We start from the raw sequence: 23,616 nt of genomic DNA, 5'->3' as shown, positions 1-23,616 counted from the left end.
CGGACATGGGTTCAAAAGGCGGAGTCACACCCTGGACATGTCGCCAGTCCATCACCGGGTGATTGTATATTTGTATGAAACAAGCAAATTCACCCACAACTCTGTCTCACATTTGTGCTTCTCACCTTCACTTATATCTGAGCATATTCTGAGATAAATCTAATCTAATCTGTCCTTCACTTAACGAGCAGTTTTATCTTTTATCCTACAGCCTTTGTCAACCCATTGTCAGCGTTATCTTCCTCTCCAGGGCCAAGGAGTGTTTGCACTCTCCAGGAATGTGTGTCTGTGGTGACAGAAACCATTTTTCAGTGGGCGATGGACAGCGGAACCCACTCAAAATCATAACACAAGTATTTTACATGAGAAACTCTTCCTCCTTTGTTCTCTGATGATCCAGCTGCACATGCAGGAACTGCCCACTCTCGCTCCCAGAGAGACAGAGACAGTTCCTCCTGATTGGCTGCTCTGTGTTTGGTGAATTGAAGCCAAAACTGCGTCTGGGAGAACCTGATCTGACCTTCAGTGGAAAACAGGGAGAGACAGCAACGCGGTCGCAGCCAACACACAGGCTACATTTGTGTTCCGAGGCTTTGTGAGTGAAAGCATACTGGGAGAACCAGAAAGAGAGGAGGGGGAAGTCGTGGCAGAGGGGTGTGTTCTGTTTTCTGTGAATAAAAGAGGAACTTATCCTCATCTGCACTCCTTCTTGAATGGATGCCAAGGGCATACGTCAGCACAGCTTTCCTCTCTGCTCTATTTGCAAAACAAGACCGGGCCAAAGGCAGGAGCGGGACGCAGGGCTCAACGTATGAATTCACAGAGGTCAGCTCTGAGCGACGGAGAGAATAATTCACATTTTCAGCCTCTCATCAGCAGGACCCAGTTTTAGTAAGAGGCCCAACACGTCCGATGTACAGTGGTGGCCTCTCTCTCTCTCTCTCTCTCTCTCTCTCTCATTACTTCGTGTGGTGTGTAATTTGCTCACGTGAATACTTTGTAGTTGTTTGTGACATTCATTCATAAAAAAGTACAGTATTTCAGTAGATTTATATTTCTATATTACATTTTTATTAGAGGTGACAGATGTTGCTGTAAGCTACTTAGTTTTAAATGTAGTTAATGTTGTGGGGGGGGGGGGGGGGGGGGGAGTTCTCCAGGTTCCTCCCACAGTCCAAAAACATGCAGATTTGGGGATTAGGTCAATTGTAATATGTCAACTGGGATTGGCACCATGACCTCATGTGGAGGATAAAGCGGTAGAAGATGAATGAGTGAATGGTCGAATGAATGAAGTCCCATCACATCACACACATACCTTTACATAAGTGCAGACAACTGTCTTTCTGTACGTCCATCACAGAGAGAGGAGGTACAGTTCACAGTGTAAAATGATTGTGAAATAATCTGAGCCTTCAGATTTATCTTGTGACTCTTTGTGAGGGTCCAGCTCCAAGGAAAACTACAGGAAAACCACAATAAAATAAGCTCAAGCATGTGCAGCGGTGCCTTAATGACACTGTCATATAAAGTATACTTTTATGTTTGTCACATATGACATTTTCCTTATCATTTTGATGATTTAATTACATTTTTCTGATAAGAAACTCTACGTTAATCTTAAAGAGATTGAGAATAATGTCTGGATGAGTTACAGCCTCGGCCTTGTTCCTTCTCTTCCATTTAACAGTAGACTGTAATTACTGTCCAGACCATAGTGATACTAACACTGACCCAGGGTTTGTTTTTAATGGAAGACCAGACTAACCGTACATGTGTGCGTCACGTGTTTCTTTGAAACGTGTGCACATTTACCAGCATTTCACCGAAGGTCACATGTGATATAAGTTATACAGGAGGCTATCTGCGAGTCATGTGAATGTGTGACCCTTCCTATGATAGTAGCAGGGTCAATGTATGCACTCGCCAACGTGATGTTTCCATGTAAAGCTTGTTGTTTTAAACCTGTGCCAACAACATGGAAGGGATTTTTTTTTTTTACCCTATGGATCTGTGTTCAGAGAAACATCTGGGTCTGACGTACAGTACCTTTAACTGTTTTCAATTTCAACCGTCTGAGGTGTTTTCCTCGTGCTCCACTCTCTCCGCTTGGTTCAAGGTTGTTGTGGTGGAGCGTTATCTCTTTCCATGTGCTTTATCGCCATCTCTGTGCAGGTAAATGTGCTTGTAAACAATCGTATGGAGTTACATGAGTTGAGACTTTGAACTTGTCCGTGTTTTCATCTGAGAAACCTTCTTTCAGGAAGTGTTGATATGAGGATGGTGATAGCAGGATAGTGAGTTTACGGCCTGTGGGTAGATTTTATCTGCAAGTTGTGAGGTGAAAGATATTATTACTACTCACTGACAATGACATTGAAGCAGAGTTTTTCTTCTTCAGTCATAGATAGAAATATAACAGTGTACATGATATTTGTTTTGTTGACCAGATTATTTGGTATCACTTGAATAAGGAACACTGGTTATGGGCACATTTTGTAGCTGACATTAGTGTCTTCATTAGAGCTGAAACAATTACTCGATTAATCGATTACTAAATTAATCGTCAACTATTTTGATAATCGATGAATCGTTTTTTTTTTCACGATTCAAACAAGATTTCTGATTGTTTCAGCTTCTTAAATGTGAATATTTTCTGGTTTATTTGCTCCATATAACAAAGAAATCATTAAAAGTGAATCATTTTGATTTGTGGACATAACAAGAACATCATAATTTCCAGGTTTGAAAAACACAGATCAACATTTTTAACATCTTCTGACATTTTATGGACAAAGAGAGTACCTGATTAATCGTGAAAATGATCGATAGTCTTAAATAAGGGGTAAGATTAGGACATTAAAGCCAGCTTTCAAAGGCAAGTTGGTTTTTAACATTTATTCTAATATTTTCACCAAAAAAAAGTTGTACTTTTAAGAGGAAAGGCACGAAAATATATGTATTTTTCTTTTAGAGATGATGAAATATTTAAAAATAATATTTAAGAAATATTTTGTTGTTGGTGGAATTTAAAGTGGTGAGATTTGGAGGAAAACATGCAAAATTGCAAGAGAAAAGTTACCATTTTATACATTCTTTTTTTAACAGTCAGTGTATATTAGAGTAGAATATAGAGCTTTATTGTCATTAAGAACAAGATGATGAAGCAACTCTGATCAGATGACGCTGACGGAGCCCCTATACTTCACTATAGTGCCCCTGAGTAAAATTACAACCAGGTCTCCCAAATTCCTGGCCACACCCCTAAGTGGTGGGAGTTTGTCTTGAGGGAATAGAAACCCACTGTATCCAAATACACTGCACGTGCATCCCTCACTGAAAGGGTTAAACTCATAGTAAAAACCATCTTCACTGAGCCCCACCCCCTGCCAATTGTTGAAATCACACCACTGCTGCAGGCCCCGCCCTCCCCTTCTGGGGCCCCTGTGGGTCCCGCCCACCCCGTGGACCACATTGAAATGGGTCTGATGTTGTCAAACATTACAGTGAGCAGAGTATCCCTCTTTAGACCCTCAGGCAGGAGCAGCTATAGTGAGCTCCAGCAGCAAGAACAGCAGTATTATTATTATTATTATTATCATTTTTATTATTTATAATATAGTGACAGGATTTTATTTTACAATCTGCAGAAAACTAACAGGCGTGTGTGTAAAAACCATGGGACGGCTGTGTTACACGCCCCTGCTGCTTCTCTTCCTCTCTTTCTTTGAGACAAGTAAGTTCACATTTTCAATTGTTTTCAAATGCAAGAACATTTTCTTTTACATCTCTAATCTGCGTTAAACATAAGCAAAAATAAGGTTATTCTCCGTCCATGTATATGTTTAAAATTAAACTTCTACAGTGTTTCTGGTTTCACTACTGTTATTCTCTCACTGGCTTCTGAATGGAGCTGTGTTATTGTGCTTTTCATTTCCTGGCGCTCCTCTACGGCAGCCAATGAGCTTTGAGCAGACTGTACCTATATATATTATGTATGTGTGTATGTGTGCATGCATGTGTGTGTTCTTGTATGGGTATCTTTGTGAGGACCAAAAAAAGTGATGACATTTTGGCTGGTCCTCATGTTCTGTCACTCTTTAAAAAGGTGTTTTTTTTAGGGTTAAGACTTGGTTTTTCACTGTCTGTTATGGTTAAGGTTAAGGTAAGGGGCTTTGGGAATGCATTATATCTATGAGTGTCAACAAACGTGTGTGTGTGTGTGTGTGAAAGATGTTCATGAAAAGCTGTTTTTAAGCTGCTGCCCTTCACAATGCGGCACTTGTATTTAAATAACTGTAGAAAAACAACATGGGGGTCATAGGGATGAATGAATGCTTTTGTGGTGACATATGAACACATCACATTTCCCCCTCAACATGATGCAACATCCACGCAGGAGGCTGAATTTCTTTTACCTGAAACGCCCTCTGCTCTGCTGTGGGAGACTGTGGGAGTGGGCCGCCATTCAAACTCATCCTCCAATACAAACACTGACTTTGTCTCAGAACAGCATTCCTTCAGTTTTTATTGTACACTGAGATGTCAGACCTGTTCCCGGTGTGTGTGTTGGTTTTCTGAGAAATGGTGTGGTGGTGGTGGAGGAAACGTGTTAGAACTGGTCGTCAGTCACCTAACTGCATCTCGACTGTGACAAAAGGTCTATGGTGAATAAATCACACCAGACATCAGAGAATAGTGCATGAGGACAGTCGTTATTTTTCCAAGCATTGATTGAACCCAATCGATAATAATGTTGCCATTTAGTCCAGTTTGTGTTTCTAGGACTGAACTTTAAGCCTCTTGAGTAAATAACCAGCGTGAACTTGGATGTGGGGTTTTGTGTCCTGAAGTTCAGGGAATTGGAGTTAAAAAACAATCTCCTTCACATGTTCATAAAAAAGGAGAAGTTTGACCTTTTTTATCACTCACCAGGATATAGTATTATGACCATGGAGTCATAAAGAAATAACTGGCTTAATGTTCAACACAGTTGCTGTTTGTAAATATGTAGCCATATAAAATACTACAACAGAGGCTGAGACCATTTCCAAGTTTATTGGAACACAGCTGCTACTGAAGCGTCAGTCATGAGTGGAAGCAGCAGATGTTTGATTTCCCAGAAGCCATTACAGGGACACATCATATATCAATCACCAAACATAGGAAAATATTAATACTTAAGCAAAACATGTCAATTTAAATTCAGCCTGAAATGCAGTGAAGCTCCAAGAGCTGCTCATGTTATAGTAAAACAGGAACATCTGGTCATCCAAGGTCTTGAAGCGACGGGGGCCAGCTGCAGGAGGAATGGCCTTGAGTAGCTTTTAATTAAGTCCTGTCTGTATAATGTACAGTCTAATTGGTTCTTCCAGTTCAGTCGCTTAATGGGCTTTGTTAAAGATAGGGGTCGCGAGAGTCTCAAGGTGTGTTTAATGGCAGGGGCCATAAATGCCGGGAAAATGACATTTCTCCTGTGTTCATGAACTTGTCATATCAGTGGCTCTGTAATGATAGTGATGAATGCAGCGCGGGCTGCTGCTGCTTACATAGGGCGCAGGAACTATCTGGGTTGAACTAGTAGTTTAACCATTTATCTGCCCTGTTTAAACAAGCAGAAACATGCACGTGTGTGTTTGTACACGTGTGTGTATAAACCTCCCAAGCACAGAGCTCCTGTGGCAGCATGTTTATAACCACCAGTGATGAAACCTGAGGAAGGACGCGGAGATCTCCACGGTGAAAGCAAAATTTAAGAATGAAGCTTGTCTTTTATTTGATCCTTAGAAAATGACGCCAGGATGATGCAGATCACAGAAACAATAACAGAGCAAAAACAAAGCTGCTGACAGAATATAAACACAGTGAACATGCTTCATTTCAAAACCAGCCAGTATCTATAATTGTTATGATAAATGTCAGATAATCTGAGATTGCATTTTGCTCCTGAATAAAAGAAACCAGTAAATAGTTTACTTTTTTTTAAAACCTATTGAATAAAACTATACTGTGAAAATATTGTTGTTGTTTTTTGCCCAGCCCTAAATGTATGTTTTTGTTTTATGATCAAATAAGACTCACATTCTTGGGAAAACTTCCTTCATTGGCCCAGATTGTTGATAACTTAAACAACGGCCTGTAAAGCTGAACTGTGTCTTCCTATCTGTCCGTCACAGATGCACTGACAGCATGTGGAACGGAGCAGCTCCAGTGTGGAAATTGGAAATGCGTCCCATTCACCTGGGTGTGTGACGGCATGGACGACTGTGGAGACGGCACAGATGAGCTTCCTGGGACCTGTTGTGAGTATGACATGCTGTTTAACGTCAGTATGCACCTGCCTTTGCTTTACTTATCGTGCCACCATCACTCTTTCAATGACCCTTCTCTGTGTATTTCACTTTCAGCGGCTAAAACGTGTAAGTCGGCAGAATTCAGCTGCCTGGGCCGTCTCAACCAGTGTATACCCAGCGCATGGCGCTGTGATGGAACGGCTGACTGTCAGAATGGAGCAGATGAAGACGGCACCTGTGGTGAGTCTGAATTAGAGATCAGACAACATATGATCTTATCACACATGGCAATAAAATCCACTTGGAATAAGTTGATTGTGGTGAATTTCCATCATTTTGGTAATCATGTATGTGAAAAAGTCTTAATATTTTTTAGTATGGTGTTTATTTTGAGGTCATTCCATGACCTCATGGTTTATAATAAATCCATAACATCTTCTAAAAGCTTTAGTGTTAGTTTCATTCCTCTGATCACCCTGTCATATCTACTGTCCCAGTGCCCAAGCAGTGCACAAGGGACGAGTTCCGCTGCAGGAATGGCCAGTGCGTGTCTGCGTCCTTTGTGTGTGATGACGAGGCCGACTGTGACGACCGCAGCGACGAGGACTCCTGTCCGCCCATCACCTGCAGCGCCTCAGCCTTTCAGTGCAACAACAGTGTTTGCGTGCCGGGCCTGTGGGCCTGCGACGGCGACTCGGACTGCTCTGACGGCTCGGACGAGTGGCCCCAGAACTGTGGCACAAAGACACCCGCCGTCACTGCCGCTCATCAGTGCTCCTCACTGGAGTTCCACTGCGGCAGCGGCGAGTGCATTCACGGGAACTGGAAGTGTGACGGAGGAGCTGACTGCCTCGATCGATCAGATGAAGAGAACTGTGGTAAGAATGACTACAACTCTCTTGTTTGATGACACCTAGTTTTCTACCTCTTTTAAATAACTTAGCAATACCCAACCATTTCAAAAACATAATGCTCCAACTGCATGGCAGAAATTTGCTTTTCTTACTCACATCCTGATTCTGAAATAGTAGTATTTCTCTTTACAATATGTTGCCTTTGCTTTTTGACACACTTATGTCATATTTAGGGTTCATGAACTCTATTGCATTCACATGTGTCCGATCAACTGATCCATGATTACAATGAGTCATCATCTCTTGTCCCCACTCTGAATTTACGTCTCTTTTCTCCCTTCAGTTCATAAGACCTGTCGTCCTGATGAGTTTGAATGCGGTGATGGAACTTGCATCCACGGTAGCCACCAGTGCAACCATCAGTACGACTGCAGGGACAGGAGTGATGAAGCCGGCTGTGTCAATGGTATAAATCAGCTTTCCTGCTCTTCCTACGTTACCCTTGTTATTTCTCCCGTCTTTTGACTTTGTTGTTGACTGATCCTCTGACTCTGACTTCATTTGTCGTGCAAAAGCAACCCACTGTGACGGCCCGACCAGGTTTAAATGCCGCAGTGGGGAGTGCATCAGTATGGACAACGTGTGTGACAACCGTCGCGACTGCAGGGATTGGTCAGATGAGCCTCTCCGAGAATGTGGTGAGTGCAGAGCCCCCTCATTTAGAACTGTCTGGCTAATTACTACGTCCATGTATTTAATGAGAGTGTAGCACCAGACACCGAGCTATATCCTCCTCTTCTCCCCACTGTAGGCTTTAATGAGTGCCTGTTCAACAACGGCGGCTGCTCTCAAATCTGCAAAGACCTGAAGATCGGCTACGAGTGCCTGTGTCCTGCTGGATTCAGGCTGGTTGACCAAAAACGATGTGAAGGTAACGGCCTCCCACACACAGCTGCAAACTGAAATAGCCAAATATCGATGTGTATGATCATGCTAATGTGAGCTTCAGTCACATTAACAAATTGTGTCATTGATCTGTTTACTTCAGACTCAAGCCACTTTCACTAAGTGTCATCTCAGATAAAACGGAACACCCACAGTGACTCAGCGTTGTTCTGTTTGGTTACACTGTCTCACACTGTGTGTGCTTTATTCCATTTTAACTGACCTTTGTCCTCCTCCATGAATGAAGATATCGATGAGTGTGCCGAAGCGGACGTCTGCAGCCAAATCTGCATCAACCATGTCGGTGGTTACAAATGCGAATGCGACGAAGGTTACCAGGTTGACCCGTCCACCAAAGCCTGCAAGGCCATCGGTAAATATGAGCTCCCACTGTTTGTGTTTGTTTTACCATGATGCAAGGATTAGATATCAAATAGATATCAGTCATGGATCAGTCTGAGCCAGACTGACACATGATAACTCAAATTTGAGTTTCTATCACTTTTTTGTACGAGCTTAAAACAATATTTGTGGAAACTGATGACGCTTGAGAGCCAGAACTGCTCTAGTATTAAACCCTACCCAAAGTATTATTTGGGTAGGGTTTATCCTATAGATGGAGAAAGTGTCTTTTAGAAGTAACTAATGTTTACTCTCCTTGTTGTAGGTACAGTAGCCTACCTTTTCTTTACTAACCGTCATGAGGTCAGAAAGATGACCCTGGACAAGAGTGAGTACACCAGAGTAATCCCCCGCCTCAAGAACGTTGTCGCTTTAGACGTTAACATGGCCACCAAAGACATCTACTGGTCCGACATCTCTCAGAAGAAAATCTACAGGTGAGTGTCAGGATGAGAACGATCAGAACGATTGGAGACACTGTTTCCCTTAAAATCCCGTTCAATGACAAACGCTCTTCCAAACCAGAGCTCGGTTGGACTCAGCTGAAGACTCAACTCAGCACAGCATCGTGATCGGCAGTGACATTGATGCTCCTGAAGGCCTTGCCTACGACTGGATCCATGGTAATCTGTATTGGACTGACAGCATTCGCGGCACAATCTCCGTAGTAACGGCCGATGGTCACCGTCGCAAAACCCTCTTCCACCAAGACCTGCTGAAACCTCGTGCGATTGTGGTCGACCCCCACAGCAAGTAAGTCTCATGGTCCTTAAAACGAATACTGTAAGTGCCTACATCGTTTCTATACATCTATTTAATTTACAATATTTAACCCCAACCCGCAGCTTCATCTATTGGACCGACTGGGGAAGTCCAGCAAAGATTGAAAGGAGTGGTCTTAACGGAGGAGACCGCACTGCTCTGGTCACCGACAACATTGAGTGGCCTAATGGAATTACAATTGGTAAACTTCAGCATTCATGTCTCTCTGGTTTCAGGGATTTTGAATCTATTCATATGAAAGTCAGTGGTCACTCTAGTGTGACCTGTCGACCCCCCGCTGACCCATCCGCTTCCTCCACAGACCTGTTGAACCAGCGTCTCTACTGGGTGGACTCTAAGCTGCACTCCCTCTCCAGTATTGACGTGCAGGGTGGCGGTCGACGCACGCTCATCATTGACGAAAACAAGCTGGCTCACCCACTGGGACTCACTGTGTTTGAGGTACCATTTTTTTTACCATCTGATAACCTATCAGGAAAATATTCACTGCACATGCCAACAGTCATATTCTACTCCATCCCTAATGTCAATGTTCAAGCGCTGTGGTGTTTATTTGTGGTCTTAGGAGAGAGTTTTCTGGACAGACGTCAGCAACAATGCCATCCTCAGTGCAAACATGCTGACGGGTGACGACATTACACCAGTGGCGGAGAACCTATCATCGCCAGAAGACATTGTTCTCTACCACAACCTCAAACAACCTTCTGGTAAGAGTGTTAGTTTGCTAATGTTGTTATAGTATCAGGCTTGTGGTTTCCTATGGTTTGCATGCTAAGCTAAGCTAAGCAGCACTTTGTTGGAAAGTTAATTAGCTAGTGTAGTGGTATAAATGATCAGAGGTAAGACAGTGATTTAGCATATTTGCAAAATTGTTGACATATTGCTCTAATATAGTGATTTTGAAAATGGCTTCCAAAACAGTTCAATTGAAACTAATTGATCCCTTTGTTTTTATTTCAGGGAGGAATTGGTGTGAGGTGTCCAATGGTGGCTGTGAATTCATGTGTCTGGCCGCTCCTCAAGTGGGCAGCCATCCTCCCAAATACACCTGTGTCTGTCCAGATAACATGATGCTAGCCGGTGATATGAGGACATGTGTACCTGGTGTGTAAATTATCAGGACAACACATTCACAAAATCACATTGTAATTATTGCGTTCTCTTAAATTGCGTAAACGAAACCAGCTCAAGAAGTCTTTCTGTGCCTGTGCTCCACCAGCTGTGCCAACATCTGCAGCTCCCGTGCCACCTCAAAGTCCCACTGACGCCCCTCGTCTTCCACCGGTGCCACCCAGGACCACACCCAGGACCGTTCCCAAACCCCAGATCCATACCACTATTACAGTTCCTATTGTAAACACCAAGCCAGCACTACGCACCATCAAGCCTCTGCTCAGGATCACCACACCAAAACCAAGCACCCCTTCACCGCAGCCGGTGATACCAAAGATTTCCCAGACCACCACAAATGCTCCAACTACCTCTCCAGGTATGTTCCATCATGGTGTTTTGATTATTAACTGCACACACTGCACTGGTCTGATGTGAAACTACTTCCACGTATCACTAACTGTGTTTCCTTGACATCAGGTGTCCGACCTGGATTTGTTGCAGCCATACCTAACACTGCCTCCACCACCCCGATAGCCCTGTACATTGTCTTACCTCTGGGTGAGTAGGCGTGGGAGCTGCTATATATACACATATCATATACATTCTAATAACCTGAAATTCTAACAGCCATCTATTTTCCTGATGCAGCGATCATTTGTCTCGTGGTTGTTGGTGGCCTGCTGCTGTGGAGGAATTACCGGCTGAAGAATACCAACACAATTCACTTTGACAACCCGGTCTACCAGAAAACTACTGAGGACCAAGTGCACATTTGGAGGAGCCACAGTCTCGATGGTTACTCTTACCCAAAAGTGAGTCTCGACTAACCTGCTTAGATCTTTACTACAGGTTTAACCACAGTAATCAATCTGTTATGGAGCATGTTATACCTATAGTTTGTTTCCATATCCACATGACTGTGATGTAGATGCAGGAAAATGAATTCTGGATTTCTGTGTTCACAAAATGTGGTTGTTTTGATCTTTACTAAGCTACAGAATATGTTTTGTCTGACATCATTTATTATTCGCCGTGTTTCCAGAGACAAGTCGTGAACCTAAACGAAGAAGCAGACAATCCGGCCTTCACAGAGAACTGAGAAATACCATCGCGGTGGAGAGAAGAGTGTCAATGATAAGCTACCTTGGACGTCCTTTCCTGTTCTTTTACCTCACTCAGCAGCACAATGTTATGGAAGTCAAAGCCAGTATGAGACAAACTTGAACCAATATATCCTCACAGACAAACAAGTGCTCTACAATAGACAAGCCAGGGTGAAACGCTTCGTTTTTATCCAAACAAATCCCTTAGCTTCTTTTAGCCTCTCATCCTGGTGATTTAACTGGAGAATTACAGTACATCACTGTTCACATCAAAGTTGTGCTGATGCAGCTCATGTTACAATAATGTAAAAAATAATGTAAATATCACTTCTTTTTTTTGTTTTATCCCTGTGTCAAGCAGTTATGGTAAAAATATTTCACCAACACCAAATGTATACTAAGCAATAGTACACATTTAGAGGAGGGGAGGGGCTCTCTGCACAGCAGCCATTTTGACATGTCTAAGCAGGAAAAGCACAGGTGTTACTGATCACATCAACTCTGGCTTTGTTCAGTTCATGGAAGTCAGAGCCGTGTGTCTGTGACCGAGCATTCATCCTCAAACTGAGGAAGCCACGTGCCATTCAGCCATCTTCAATGTGATTACTTACACCTGTGCTTTTCCTGCCAGATAAAATGGCAAAGGGCAGCTCATACTATAGTTTCTTGGTTAAGAAGGAATCGACTTACCACAGAGACAGAGGCTGCTACCACGGCTTTGTCCACAGTTAAAAAACGTCCTTGTCTGATTGCAGTTGTTGGTTGATAACAAAATAATTTGGACTTTTTCTTAAGAAGAAATGAGGTGAGAATCTCAGTTGAAGTGCAACACAGGTGTCTGGTGGTTTAGCGCTGGTGCTTTGCAGCAGAAAGGTTCTCAAGTTCAAATTCTAGTTCAGTCAAGGCCTTTCTGTGTGGAGTTGGCATGTTCTCCCATGGTCTGACTGGATTGTTGGAGCTTCCTCACACAGTCCATCAGAGACACGCAGGTTGGGGTTGAGGTAAATTGCCATTGTGCCATTTTGTTTTTTTAGTCATGCTTTAGCAGGTGTTACTGATCACATTAATGATGGTTCAGTTCATGTGAGTCACAACAAGTGAACCAACATGCAACCAGAAATTAAAGAAGCTCAATGGAATTGGGTCAATAATTAATCATTATTTTGATTATTTACGCCTGTGATTTTCCCTATTGGGATCCATTGGAAACTAAATTGGATGAACGTGCAGATTTGGGGATTAGGCAAATTTGACACTCTAAATTGACCATAGGTAAGAGTGGATGGTTGTTTGTCAGCTGGGATTGGTACAAGCGCCCCCTCATGTTGAGGGTAGAAGATGGATGGATGTGAATGTGTTTGGCCTCTCGTGTAATGATTGAGCCAGTGTCACCATGACACTAAAAGGATAGGTTGTATATCTAATGGATCGGTGGCTACCTAAGGGCCTTATTCAACCATAACATTATTGTTAATGCACAGAAATGTGAGTAGAACATCCTCTAATCTAACTTGGCAAAAAGTGCTAAATAATAATAATAAAATGTCACACTATTCCACTTTGTGTATGCTTGAAATAGGAAACTTGGAGCTGATTCTATGCTGAGACACCAGGGCTGATTTAAACCTGATCTTTCAGTAGAGTGAATGTGAGGACACTACATACTGTGCCTTAAATACTGTACACTCTTCACAGTATGTCTTTTATGTTGGCTGAATTGGCCACAGAAGTATCACAGTTTTCTCCGAAACACTTCTGTTTTGTTATTGGCTATCTGTACACGGGAGAGGCATTTAAATAAAAAAAAAAAAACGTGCCTCCCTGGGTGCCTCTCAGGAGGTCCGGCGCATTCCTCAGAGTCAGAAAAGCTTCAGTCACGTGTGGGCCAGTGGGGCCTGGTCTACAGCACTGTACTGTGCCACGTGACTATATTTACATCCTCCCTGAACACCAGGGCTGCCTTGTTCCAGCATTCCTGACAAAAGGGAAGCGATTACTACTTGTAAAAGCAGAGTTCTCAGCAGCTCTTCAAGCTAATTTATTTTTTATTGATAAATATGTGCCTTTACAACACCCAGCATGTTGGAGCTGTTGAACTCAGTACATCTGTATAAAATCGATGTGTCTGCCTGTTTACATTGGATGTTTTTAAGGGATGCGGCAGCGTTACATGCAGGTGAAGTTAACAAAGATGTTATTTCCATGACCGCTGTGAGGCTTTTTGTTGAGCATATACATTCGAATGCATTGTTCATTGAGCAGATTAAGTGTAAATATAATGTTCATAAATGTAAATATTTGTTCTGTGCATTTTGTTGGTAATGGTGTCATTGTTTGAGTGTTTGTTGTTGTAAATTTTAAACATTTGCTGTACATAAATAAATGATTCTATTTATTATAGAATTAAGACTCGGCTGTTTTTTTTAACGCATTACTTATTTGAGGCAGTTTGTTTATAAATGTGCTCGTGTTAAATTTGCTCCTTACTTTCAACTTTAAGAGAAACAATAAGGAAATAATAGCATGATGAATACAAAAGAACTTGAAATTGAACTTTTCTAATGATTGTGAATGTTTTCAATACTTTGTCCTCAATTTTTGTCCTCAGTATTTATTCTTCATCTTTAGCTATTTAAGTGCAGTATTTTCTATTATTTTCTCTTAAACCTCTTAACTTTTGCTTCAGCTTTAACTATATAGTTTGTGGTAAGTGTATCAAACATTCATCATTTAGATTAGACGTTTAGTTTTATTTGTTTGTTCATGTCCAGAGCCACTTATTTTTCAAGCTTTTCTCACCCACTTCCTGTGCTGCATTTTCATTTATTTGTTTATGTCTTTTAAAGTTAGTTTTTCTTCTCCTTGCCGCTGATACAAAGCAAAACAGTACAATCCACTTTCCACCTCTGTGTTGTTTCTGGCTATAATTCAGTTCGAGGTATGAAAAATGTGTGTGTCCAACTGTTTTAATGGCTTTGTTGGTATGCACACATGGCTGGAAATGTGAAGAGTTGGGGGGGGGTTCACTCCTCTTCCTTTCCCCCCCTTTTTTTTCTTGGGGGCTGGCTGTGTTTAGTTCAGTGGAATGTCAGGCTTTATTCCTGGAAAGTCCACGGTGAAACAAATCCAGAGTTTCTCAGAAGTCCTCCCACATGGCGAGATGATCACATGTAGGAAAAATAACATCACTGTGTGCGAAGCTCTCTGCTTTATTTAAACTAAGCACATTTTCACTACAATTTCAGTTTGTTTTAGTTAATTTTATTAACACACAATTCAGTTTCAGTTAGTTATCGGGTTTTTTTTTATTCTAGTTTTTATTTAGTTTTTGTTACTTCATTAGTTTTCGTTAACTATAATAACCTTGGTACAGAATAACAAGCACAATCAGTGAGAAAGGTTCTTAACGTCAGACTCAGCTTGTGAGATACAATTCGACAAATACTGAATTTATTCATGTTTTAATGTGGACACAAAAATAAAGTTTATAAATCACGATTTAACCATCTTTTGCAATAGCTTTAAAATTATTTGACAACACCAGCTACCAGAGAAGAGAAGGGAAACAAACAGCTTTTTGACCTTAAACATCTGCAGTCATGCCATGTGTGTCGTGCAAAGCTCACGGCCAAGTAAAGAGCAGAAAAGTCATGCAAAAGAGGCAGTGACGCATCTATGGACCTGTTTGCAAACCATACAGATAAGAAAAGACGCAGTTTATAGGGACTATACGTCTGTGTCAACTGCAGATAATCGATACATTCAACTTTGTGATGTTTTTGATGGTTTTGGATGTCATTGTCGAAGTAATGTTTAAGATTCACTGGCCTGTGGTATTGTTTGTATTTGTACAGGGAAAAGTCTGTTTGTTAAAGATCTTCATTTGGAACATCATTAATCATTAATTTACAGGTCATGTGCGCCCGGCTGAATTATTCCTGGTACTTCCACAGAAGAATGGAACGGCTGAGGTCATGGAGTGTTTGTCGGATCATTCCACTCGTTGTTTTGTCTATAAGACGCCGGTTCTTTTCATATATTAAGTTCAGAGGGTTTCTCTCTGGGCCAATTGAAAAACTATTGTACAATTTATGACTCCTATGTGTCCACAATTTAATAAATCTAGCTGAAGAATAAACAAAATCATATTTTTATAACTAAAAAGAATCATAAATAGACTTTACATCCTTTGAGGAAATACATGAGCATCTTAATCAGATATTTTAGACATGATCGCCCAATGGGTGACCATACGATATTGGTGCTCACCATATGCCACTGTTTTATTTACTTGCAGAAGCAGCATATGTAAAATTAATAACTTTAAAAATAAAAATGTGATTCACACTTTTTCTATTGTGGTCAAGCTGTTGTCTGCTGAGTGGTGTGTGGAATATAGGTCAATGATTGTCCACAGACTGAGTATCCAGCTGCTTTGATTTGTTTAATGGTCTTGCAGTGTTTTAAACAACCCACAAACAAAAACGCAGGGACATTACAGTGTATATGGGGGAATCATGTTGTGCACTTCACTGTTGTTTCACCTCATACAAGTGCTGTCTGTCTGTGTGTGTTTTTGTGATCATATTCCACACTGATGTCCCTAAATCAGGTCAAGGTTTTGTGTTTACCTGCTGAGGAGAGGATGGTGCATATTACTCAACTGTGGGGTCATCATCATTCTCCACTCAAACGTCTCTGATTGGACGATGTTTTGTTTCACGAGCCACACAGGTCCGCTGCCTCTCTCCTCATGTTAAGTCACCATCCTCTTTCCATAATAAGCCATGATTCAGCAAACACACTTGCTTTATTGATCACTGGTTGCCTTTGAATGGGATATGTTATTTGCTGATAGCGACACACTGAGGCACATTTAAGGAATGAGGCACATCAAACAACACCAAAAACAATATGTTTTTTTCAATAAAATAGATCACCAACTGATTCCAAACAGACAATTTTTATTTCATTTTACAGCCAATGTCTGCTTGGGTTCTTGCAAGTGTTGGCTATGACATTAGAAATGATTCTCTGTCAGGGAAACCTCATGCTTTAGATCAGATGTTCTCAAACGTTTTATACCAAGTATTAGAAGATAATTTGCTCCTCTACCTCACATACTTCACACAGGTGTGGCAAAAATGTGATATTAGCATGATGCTCCGACCTGTACGTTGCACCAGGGCTCTATAGCGCCCCCGAAGGTGAAATGTGGATGGAGAAAGCCAAAACTAAGTTGCACCAAAAATTTCACAAAACTTGGTGGAAACGTTATAGCCAAACAAAGACGAACAAAAAAAGGTCAACTGGGACCATGGTCTCAATGGTCAACAGGAAGTCAGCCATTTTGAACTTGGCGTCCATCTTGGCAATTTGTATGACTTATTTGTTTAATTTTCAACAAACTCTGGTCAAAATACATATGTACACTATTTCTGATTTTCCTCCAAGTACCACCAGCTGAAGCTTGTGTAACACTGGTGGTACACATGCCACAGTTTGAGAACTGTGGCTTTGGACAGCTGCCTTTTTCTCCTATTAAACTATTAAAAGTCAATATATTTTGGCCCACAAATAAACAGCTATAACCGTTGTGTGTCTCATCTGTTGAAACAAGAGGACGTCTGCTACTGTATAAGACTATTATTGTTCTTATCACGCCCCCTACAGGACAACATGTGTAAACTCTGATTTGTGCACCGGAAACCACGTGATTCAGCGCTTCACATGCGTGTGTACTGCATCCGGAATGGTCACCTTTCGTCGGTGTGTAGTTTACATTAAAGTTTAAACGCTTTCTGCTTTAATTTAAACCATGTCGGACAAGGGGGGATTGAAAGTAAACCAACAATTTGCGCAGAAATATGATAAATACCGACAGAAGGAAGAGTTACAGAGGCGTAAGTAATCCACTGCTAACTACCATGCTAGCACGACAACGTGGGAAGTGACGCCTGCGTGGTTTTAAATGTCATGTTTTTGTGTTATTGTCATTCTTTGCTTGTACAGTGAAGGATCGATACGGAGACCGTGGTGACAGTGACTCTGAGACATCCGAGTCCAGCTCTGATGACAGTGAAGTGGTCAGTAGCTACGCTTCCTCTCGATTCATCCCATAATATCTGTGTCTCTGAGGTGTTTGTGACATGTATTTGCCCTCAGGAGCTCGACCCTGCAGTCGAAAGAGACTTTTACAGAACCCTGTCACTGCTGAAGAGGAAAGACCCGAGGATATACCAGAAAGATGCCACGTTTTTCTCCGAAGGTGATCAACAAGTACAATCAGTGGTGCTGTCACGGACTGTCGGACTTTTGTGTGTGTTTGTCTTCTAAACAAAAGGTATACAACTGTTGTTTTCAGGCGCATCCACCAGCGACGAGAAGCCTTCAACTTCAAAGAAAGCAGTGAAGCCCATGTATCTCAAGGACTATGAACGTAAAGTGATACTGGAGAGGGAAGGGTGAGTGATCTGTCTTTATCATAGTTATAGAATAACTATTTTCATAACTAAGGAAACATGAAACCACTTTTTAATTGCAGAACATTATGGGGGAATTAAAAATGTCTGCTGTTTTCTGCTATGTTATACACAAAACTGCTTCTTGATAAACTGAATGGTGAAAATGAACAATGCAGTGCCTGTTTTAAGCCTTTTTATATATGAATGTGATTGGATAGTTCTGATTCATTTTGAATTATATGTACATTTTCACAACTATCTAAGAAGCTTGCACGCTTATAGCCTTTTATTAAGTACGTATTGGCAGGAATTATTTTAAAATATGTATAACTTGTATTTTACCTGTATTTACCTGTAACTACAATGTATTTTAAGTGCCCCGAAAAAGACTATATGTCGTCACATTGCAGCTGAGTGTATTTGGGCATCATACAACAGTGCTCTTTGAGGGGCAGTGGTTTTCAAGGCTCGAGTAAATTTGAGTGTGACTCTAAGACAGAGATGCAACTTTTGTCTTACAGAAAATATGAAGATGATGACGAGAGCGACAGTGAAGAGGCTTTTCAGCGAAGAGAGGTAGACTGTCATTTTGCTTTCATGGAAATCTGGAGCTTCTCACCTATATTGAATGTTTTAACAATCATCTTTTTTTTCCCTACAACAGAGAGCGGCCTCACCAAGCTACATTCAAGAGCAGAAGGAGCTGAAACAAAGGTAAGTCTGAAAATTATGTGACGGCCTCGGGCAGTTTTATTTTCAGTCTACTGACGGAAAACAAAATCTGCTACCAGCTTCCAGAAGTTTGTTCAGGACAGCGATGAGGAGGATGAAGGCAGTGAGGAGGGCGAAGGAATCAAGCTGCTCACCAGGAGAATCAAAACACAGGAGGAGAAGGTCAGATTCTGCTCCTCATTTTGAAATACTGTCTTATAGAAGCTGTGGATGTCAGTATTTATTAGTCTTTATCTGTTTGTAGGATAATGAAGAGGCAGATTATGTAGATTGGCTTAAAGGCCAGACTGAGCTTGAGGGTCCAGAAGAGGTGAAGGACATGGTGAGTGTCTGTATACCGACTGAGTATGTGAGAGAGCATCCTGGAACATAAATTAATCACTTGTTTTTGTTGACGCAGCAATGCTTGAAAGATTACTGGAATGACCCACAGCTAGATGAGAAGGAGTGCTTCCTGAGAGATTATGTCCTCAACAAGGGCTACAAAGACGGAGATGGCGAAGATGAACGGTACTTACTTCCTGTCTCGATGTTGATTTTTCCTCCTCGAGCTGTGTAAACTGAAACGTATGTCTGAACAATGAATTGTTCTGCTGTATTCAGGATCCCAACCTACGACGAGGTGGTCCAGGATGATGTGGAGGATTCTGAGGAGGAAGGGGAGAATTTCTTGGAACGGCAGGAGAACTTTGAAAAGAGCTACAACTTCCGCTTCGAAGAGCCTGATGCTCAGAGGATCAAGACCTACCCTCGCAACATCGCTACCTCTGTTCGCTCCAAAGATGACAGCAGAAAACTCAAAAGACAGGAAGTGAAAGAAAGGAAGCAAAAGGTAACCAAACATGTCATCCCTGGATATAAACCCTTTTATATAAATTGCTTTCTAGCAGTACTAGTGTCAGTTCTTTTGCATTAATTATCCAAAGGTTCACCTGCCAAGTTTGAAGCAGTAAGACCTGTTGGACAGTTATGCAATGAATGTACAGACATTCCCTGCATGGATATGCAGGGATATGTTGATGTCGTCTTAATATATCCTCACTCTTTAGCTAATGCAAACCTCTGTCTCATAACCCCTCCAGGAAAAAGAGCAAAAACAGGAGCAACTGAAACAGCTGAAGAACCTGAAACGCAACGAGATCATGGAGAAGCTGAACAAGCTCAAGGAGCTGACGGGCAACGAGCAGCTCGCCTTCAGTCAGATGGACCTGGAGGGAGACTTTGATCCACAGCAACACGACCAGCTCATGCAGGTGGGTGGAAACAGAGGAAGGACATCCATCTATTGTCTACCATTTTTTTCTCCACATTAGGGTCAAGCCAATCCCAGCTTACACAGGGCGAAAGGCGGGGTACACTGTGGACAGGTTAGGGATGGGCATTTGTAGTAAATGAATCACATGTAGATTAATGTGAAGGATGTTTTGATCTGTCTGATCCGTTAGAGGAAATCTTACTTCTGAATCTTCACCACAACAACACAGGGTTCAAAGTTCAATAAAAATGTACATTTATGACTCAATTCATCCTCTAGTACTCTAGCACTTACACTCAATGCAAGGCTACATGTGCATAGGAGGATACAGATATTAAAACACTTACATCTATATAAAGCTGAACAATTTTTGGGACTTTTAATATAACATCAGTAAAACTGCTCTAAACATGTGACAGTTGTTTTGTGTGTTCTGACAATTGATTAATATTATATATTTATTTATATGGTATGAGATAGTGTGACATGATTCCAGGGTTTCCATGAGACTCCTAACACATTTTGAATTTTCATGTAAAATGATGTGGAGGTTAAACCATCAACATGCTTGATAACAAAATCCTTTTATAGTATTTTATTTTGTTAGGTTTCTCTCTTGACTCCCATACAGATCAGTTGTGATCAGGTTGTGACTTTGCTGGTCAAAGTTCCCCCAAAGGTTGATCTTCATGCAAAAATATGTTACAGATTTGCTCACATTTTTTACTTACCCCTCAGCTCACGCAGAATGGAAGCTGTTTTATACGACTGGGCCTTTGGAATGTGTCTTGTCTGAATCTCAGCTCAGCTTTCCCATTGGTAAACACAGATATTTCAGCAGCACAAGCCCACTGTGGTAATTACTCATTTGGCTGATTGAACACAGGTGCCTGCTGTGATGATGCCAATCAGCTCACACAGGTGTTCTCTTTCTGTGTCCTGTTAAATTCGACTCACCTGTTCAGGTTCAGCTCACTTTTAATTCAGAGCTCCAGAGTTAAGACCCTTGGTAACACACTACTTTTAGTGCCCTTTATCAACTATGCTGTATGTTTTCCTTTTTCAAATACATTGAGAGTCACAGGCAGTGACATCTCTCTCTAAATTATGTTTGCAGAAATTCTTTGGAGACGAATATTACGGAGGGGAAGAAGAAGAGAAGCCTCAGTTTGATGATGATGAAGAAGGTAAGAAGTCTTTCCGTCACCTTTCACCTGTTCTTGCCATTTTGCAGTCGGTACTAAATGAAGAATACAAGATTTAAAGATTTATCTTGACATATCAATCAGGGCTGAGTTACACAGAAGAAAATAAAAATGTTTGTTTGCAAACGGAGCATAAAGGCTGTTGCTATTTATGATTTTCTATCACTTTGAGAGTGACTGGAATTTTTCTTTCTAGAATGTTAAATTGACCCCTGGCTTATATTTGTGTGCTACAGAGCATTGGAACTGGGACACATGGACAGGAGAGAGACAGGAGGACGACCTTGATGAAGACTATGGTGGAGAAGGACGTGAAACCACTCAGCCACACTGTGATGATGAAAACTTTGTTGTGAGTCATTTTGATAAAAGCACACTTTAATCTGCGCAGCTGATCTCTAGGACGAAGAGATCTTTTTTTTTTTTTTTTTGATAATTTTGAGAAGAACCTCACTGACCAGATTTTATCCTGCTGAGACAGATGGATGCAGACTATGACCCCAACCAGCACATGGCCTCAAAGAAACAGAAGAAAAAGGAGAGGAAGAAGATGAAGAAAGAGGATTTACCACAGATGGGCAAAAAGAAAAAGAAGTCTCACTTTGCACAGGTTATCACCCAGAATAAGCCCGTGTTTGATCCTCGTAAGTGTCAATAAACCCAACTCTGTGGGGTCTAACATACCTACTACTTCTGCAGTTGTTTTTGTCCAACTGAAGTCTTTGTCTTTCAGAGGAGAGAAGCTTTGAGCAGTACCTGGATGAGTACTACAAGCTGGACTACGAGGACATAATAGACGACCTCCCATGCAGATTTCGGTACAGACAGGTTCTCGCCAATGACTTTGGTCTGACCACTGATGAGGTGAGGGACAGCAGCACTTCTCCTGATAATAGCGATGAGGCTTGTGTTGTATTTTTGCTTTGTAATAGTGAAAACAAAAGCCACATTAGGTTTACAATTTTTTTTATTTTTTTTTTTCCCTAATTTACTCCAGTCTCCTGTACACAGCATCATGTTTAGAAATCAGTCCTGTCCTGCCCAGCAACAACTATTAAGATGTGATTGTTTGGTAGAGGGGATTTGTGAACAGTTAATTGTTTGCAAAGGAAATGAGGAATGGATAGAACAATGTCGACTTGCTGTTGGTTAAAATGCTGCAGTGATGAGCCTTGATGTGACTGACCTGGTATTGCTTCCCTCTGGGGAAAGCTCTGACCAGGGAATGATCTCAACTTAATCTTCTCTCTGAGCAGAACTCTGTGATTGGATAACGTGATGACCACGTTTGATTTATACTAATGATTAATGAATTATTTCCTCAGGTTTTAATTGCAAACGACAAAGAGTTGAACCAGTGGTGCTCTCTGAAGAAGACGTGCATGTTCAGGTACTGGCTCTGTCTTAATATTGTGTTCTTTATCTGTTAAAGTTCACTTATCAGAATGACCTCTTTTTTTGTTTGCTGCTCTTAGATCTGAAAATGAAGAGAAGTGCGATTTGAAAAACTATAAAATCAAGGCCCAGAATGAACGGAAGAAGAAGGAAATCCTGAGCTCCGTGTATACTGAGTGAGTATAACGCAAAACAAACTAATTAGACATGCCCCTTCTAATAAATCTCCCTTTACAGTTGAAATGTGTCACAATACATAACTGAATCTCATCTACAGGGAAGAAAAAGAGATGCCAGATGCCAAAAACAAGGTGGGGAAGAAGAGGAGAGATCGTCTGAAGGATGCAGACAAACAAGACAAAGGAACAGATGACGATGATGAGGCAGGCGTCATGGACTCTCCAGATAAGACCCTTGCTGAGGCTCTAAGAGAGGCAGGAGACGACATGGAGGAAGAGATTCTAATACCCAAGAAAAAGATGAAACAGGAGGAGGAACCACAGGTGTCTGCAGACAATGCAGAGGTGAAAAATGTGGCCGAGAGGCCAAGTTGGTCCAAGAAGACACACAAGCGTTCGGGCGGACGCCTCATATCAGGAACCATGGGGGTGAAGATAGGTGGACGGGAGTTCAGTCGACATCGACTGAAGGCCTACGGTCTGAACCCCAAGAGACTGTACTTCAGACAGATGGGCAGACAGAGAAGGAAAGATCAGGAAAAGAGAGAGAAGCAGAACAAAAAGAATGAGAACAATTCAAGCTGAGCTCAGTGTATTTCAAGGAATATTTAGTTTTATTATTGTATAAGAATTGAATACATATTTAGCTTCACATTGGCCTTTACATTTCAGCAAAATGTTTACTAGGATGTCTTTAAAAGCACAGAGTTTAACACTTTCTCCTGCTGTGTTCATACTGTGTACATTTAGATTTCATCACCTGTAATAAATGTGCTGGTAAACTTTGATTTCTGATGGTTAATCAGCAACATGATATGCTTAATGCTTGTTATACTGGTAAACCCGGTGGGGTGGGGGGTCCCTGAAAAGCTTTGCTTTCTCAAAATTGTAAT

At 41.4% G+C, this 23,616-nt stretch overlaps 2 protein-coding genes and 1 non-coding gene across 3 annotated transcripts; all 3 read left to right on the top strand.

Moving 5' to 3' along the window:
- Positions 1–3,507: 3,507 nt before the first annotated feature.
- Positions 3,508–13,896, top strand: ldlra (low density lipoprotein receptor a). Its single transcript, XM_058653807.1, has 18 exons — positions 3,508–3,736; positions 6,177–6,302; positions 6,408–6,533; positions 6,791–7,171; positions 7,491–7,613; positions 7,723–7,845; positions 7,959–8,078; positions 8,340–8,465; positions 8,760–8,931; positions 9,020–9,247; positions 9,340–9,458; positions 9,579–9,718; positions 9,843–9,984; positions 10,238–10,381; positions 10,497–10,766; positions 10,868–10,948; positions 11,039–11,202; positions 11,433–13,896. Exons 1-18 carry the CDS (start codon positions 3,679–3,681, stop codon positions 11,487–11,489), a joined length of 2,700 nt encoding a protein of 899 aa, XP_058509790.1. The 5' UTR covers positions 3,508–3,678; the 3' UTR covers positions 11,490–13,896.
- Positions 13,897–17,214: 3,318 nt separating this feature from the next.
- Positions 17,215–23,533, top strand: kri1 (KRI1 homolog). The gene is made up of 18 exons (XM_058654321.1): positions 17,215–17,396; positions 17,506–17,579; positions 17,659–17,761; positions 17,858–17,957; positions 18,479–18,533; positions 18,622–18,671; positions 18,749–18,851; positions 18,934–19,011; positions 19,090–19,199; positions 19,293–19,521; positions 19,772–19,942; positions 21,062–21,131; positions 21,386–21,501; positions 21,631–21,793; positions 21,883–22,013; positions 22,475–22,539; positions 22,625–22,720; positions 22,822–23,533. Exons 1-18 carry the CDS (start codon positions 17,312–17,314, stop codon positions 23,306–23,308), a joined length of 2,286 nt encoding a protein of 761 aa, XP_058510304.1. The 5' UTR covers positions 17,215–17,311; the 3' UTR covers positions 23,309–23,533.
- Positions 22,307–22,405, top strand: LOC131442889 (Z30 small nucleolar RNA). The gene has a single exon (XR_009233431.1). It is a non-coding gene; the product is annotated as a Z30 small nucleolar RNA (small nucleolar RNA).
- Positions 23,534–23,616: the final 83 nt, after the last annotated feature.

The sequence above is a fragment of the Solea solea genome, chromosome 16 (assembly GCF_958295425.1).
Source record: "Solea solea chromosome 16, fSolSol10.1, whole genome shotgun sequence".
Lineage (NCBI taxonomy): Eukaryota > Metazoa > Chordata > Actinopteri > Pleuronectiformes > Soleidae > Solea > Solea solea.
Note: the sequence above shows the minus strand (reverse complement) of the source record. Positions and strands in the feature narration are given on the sequence as shown.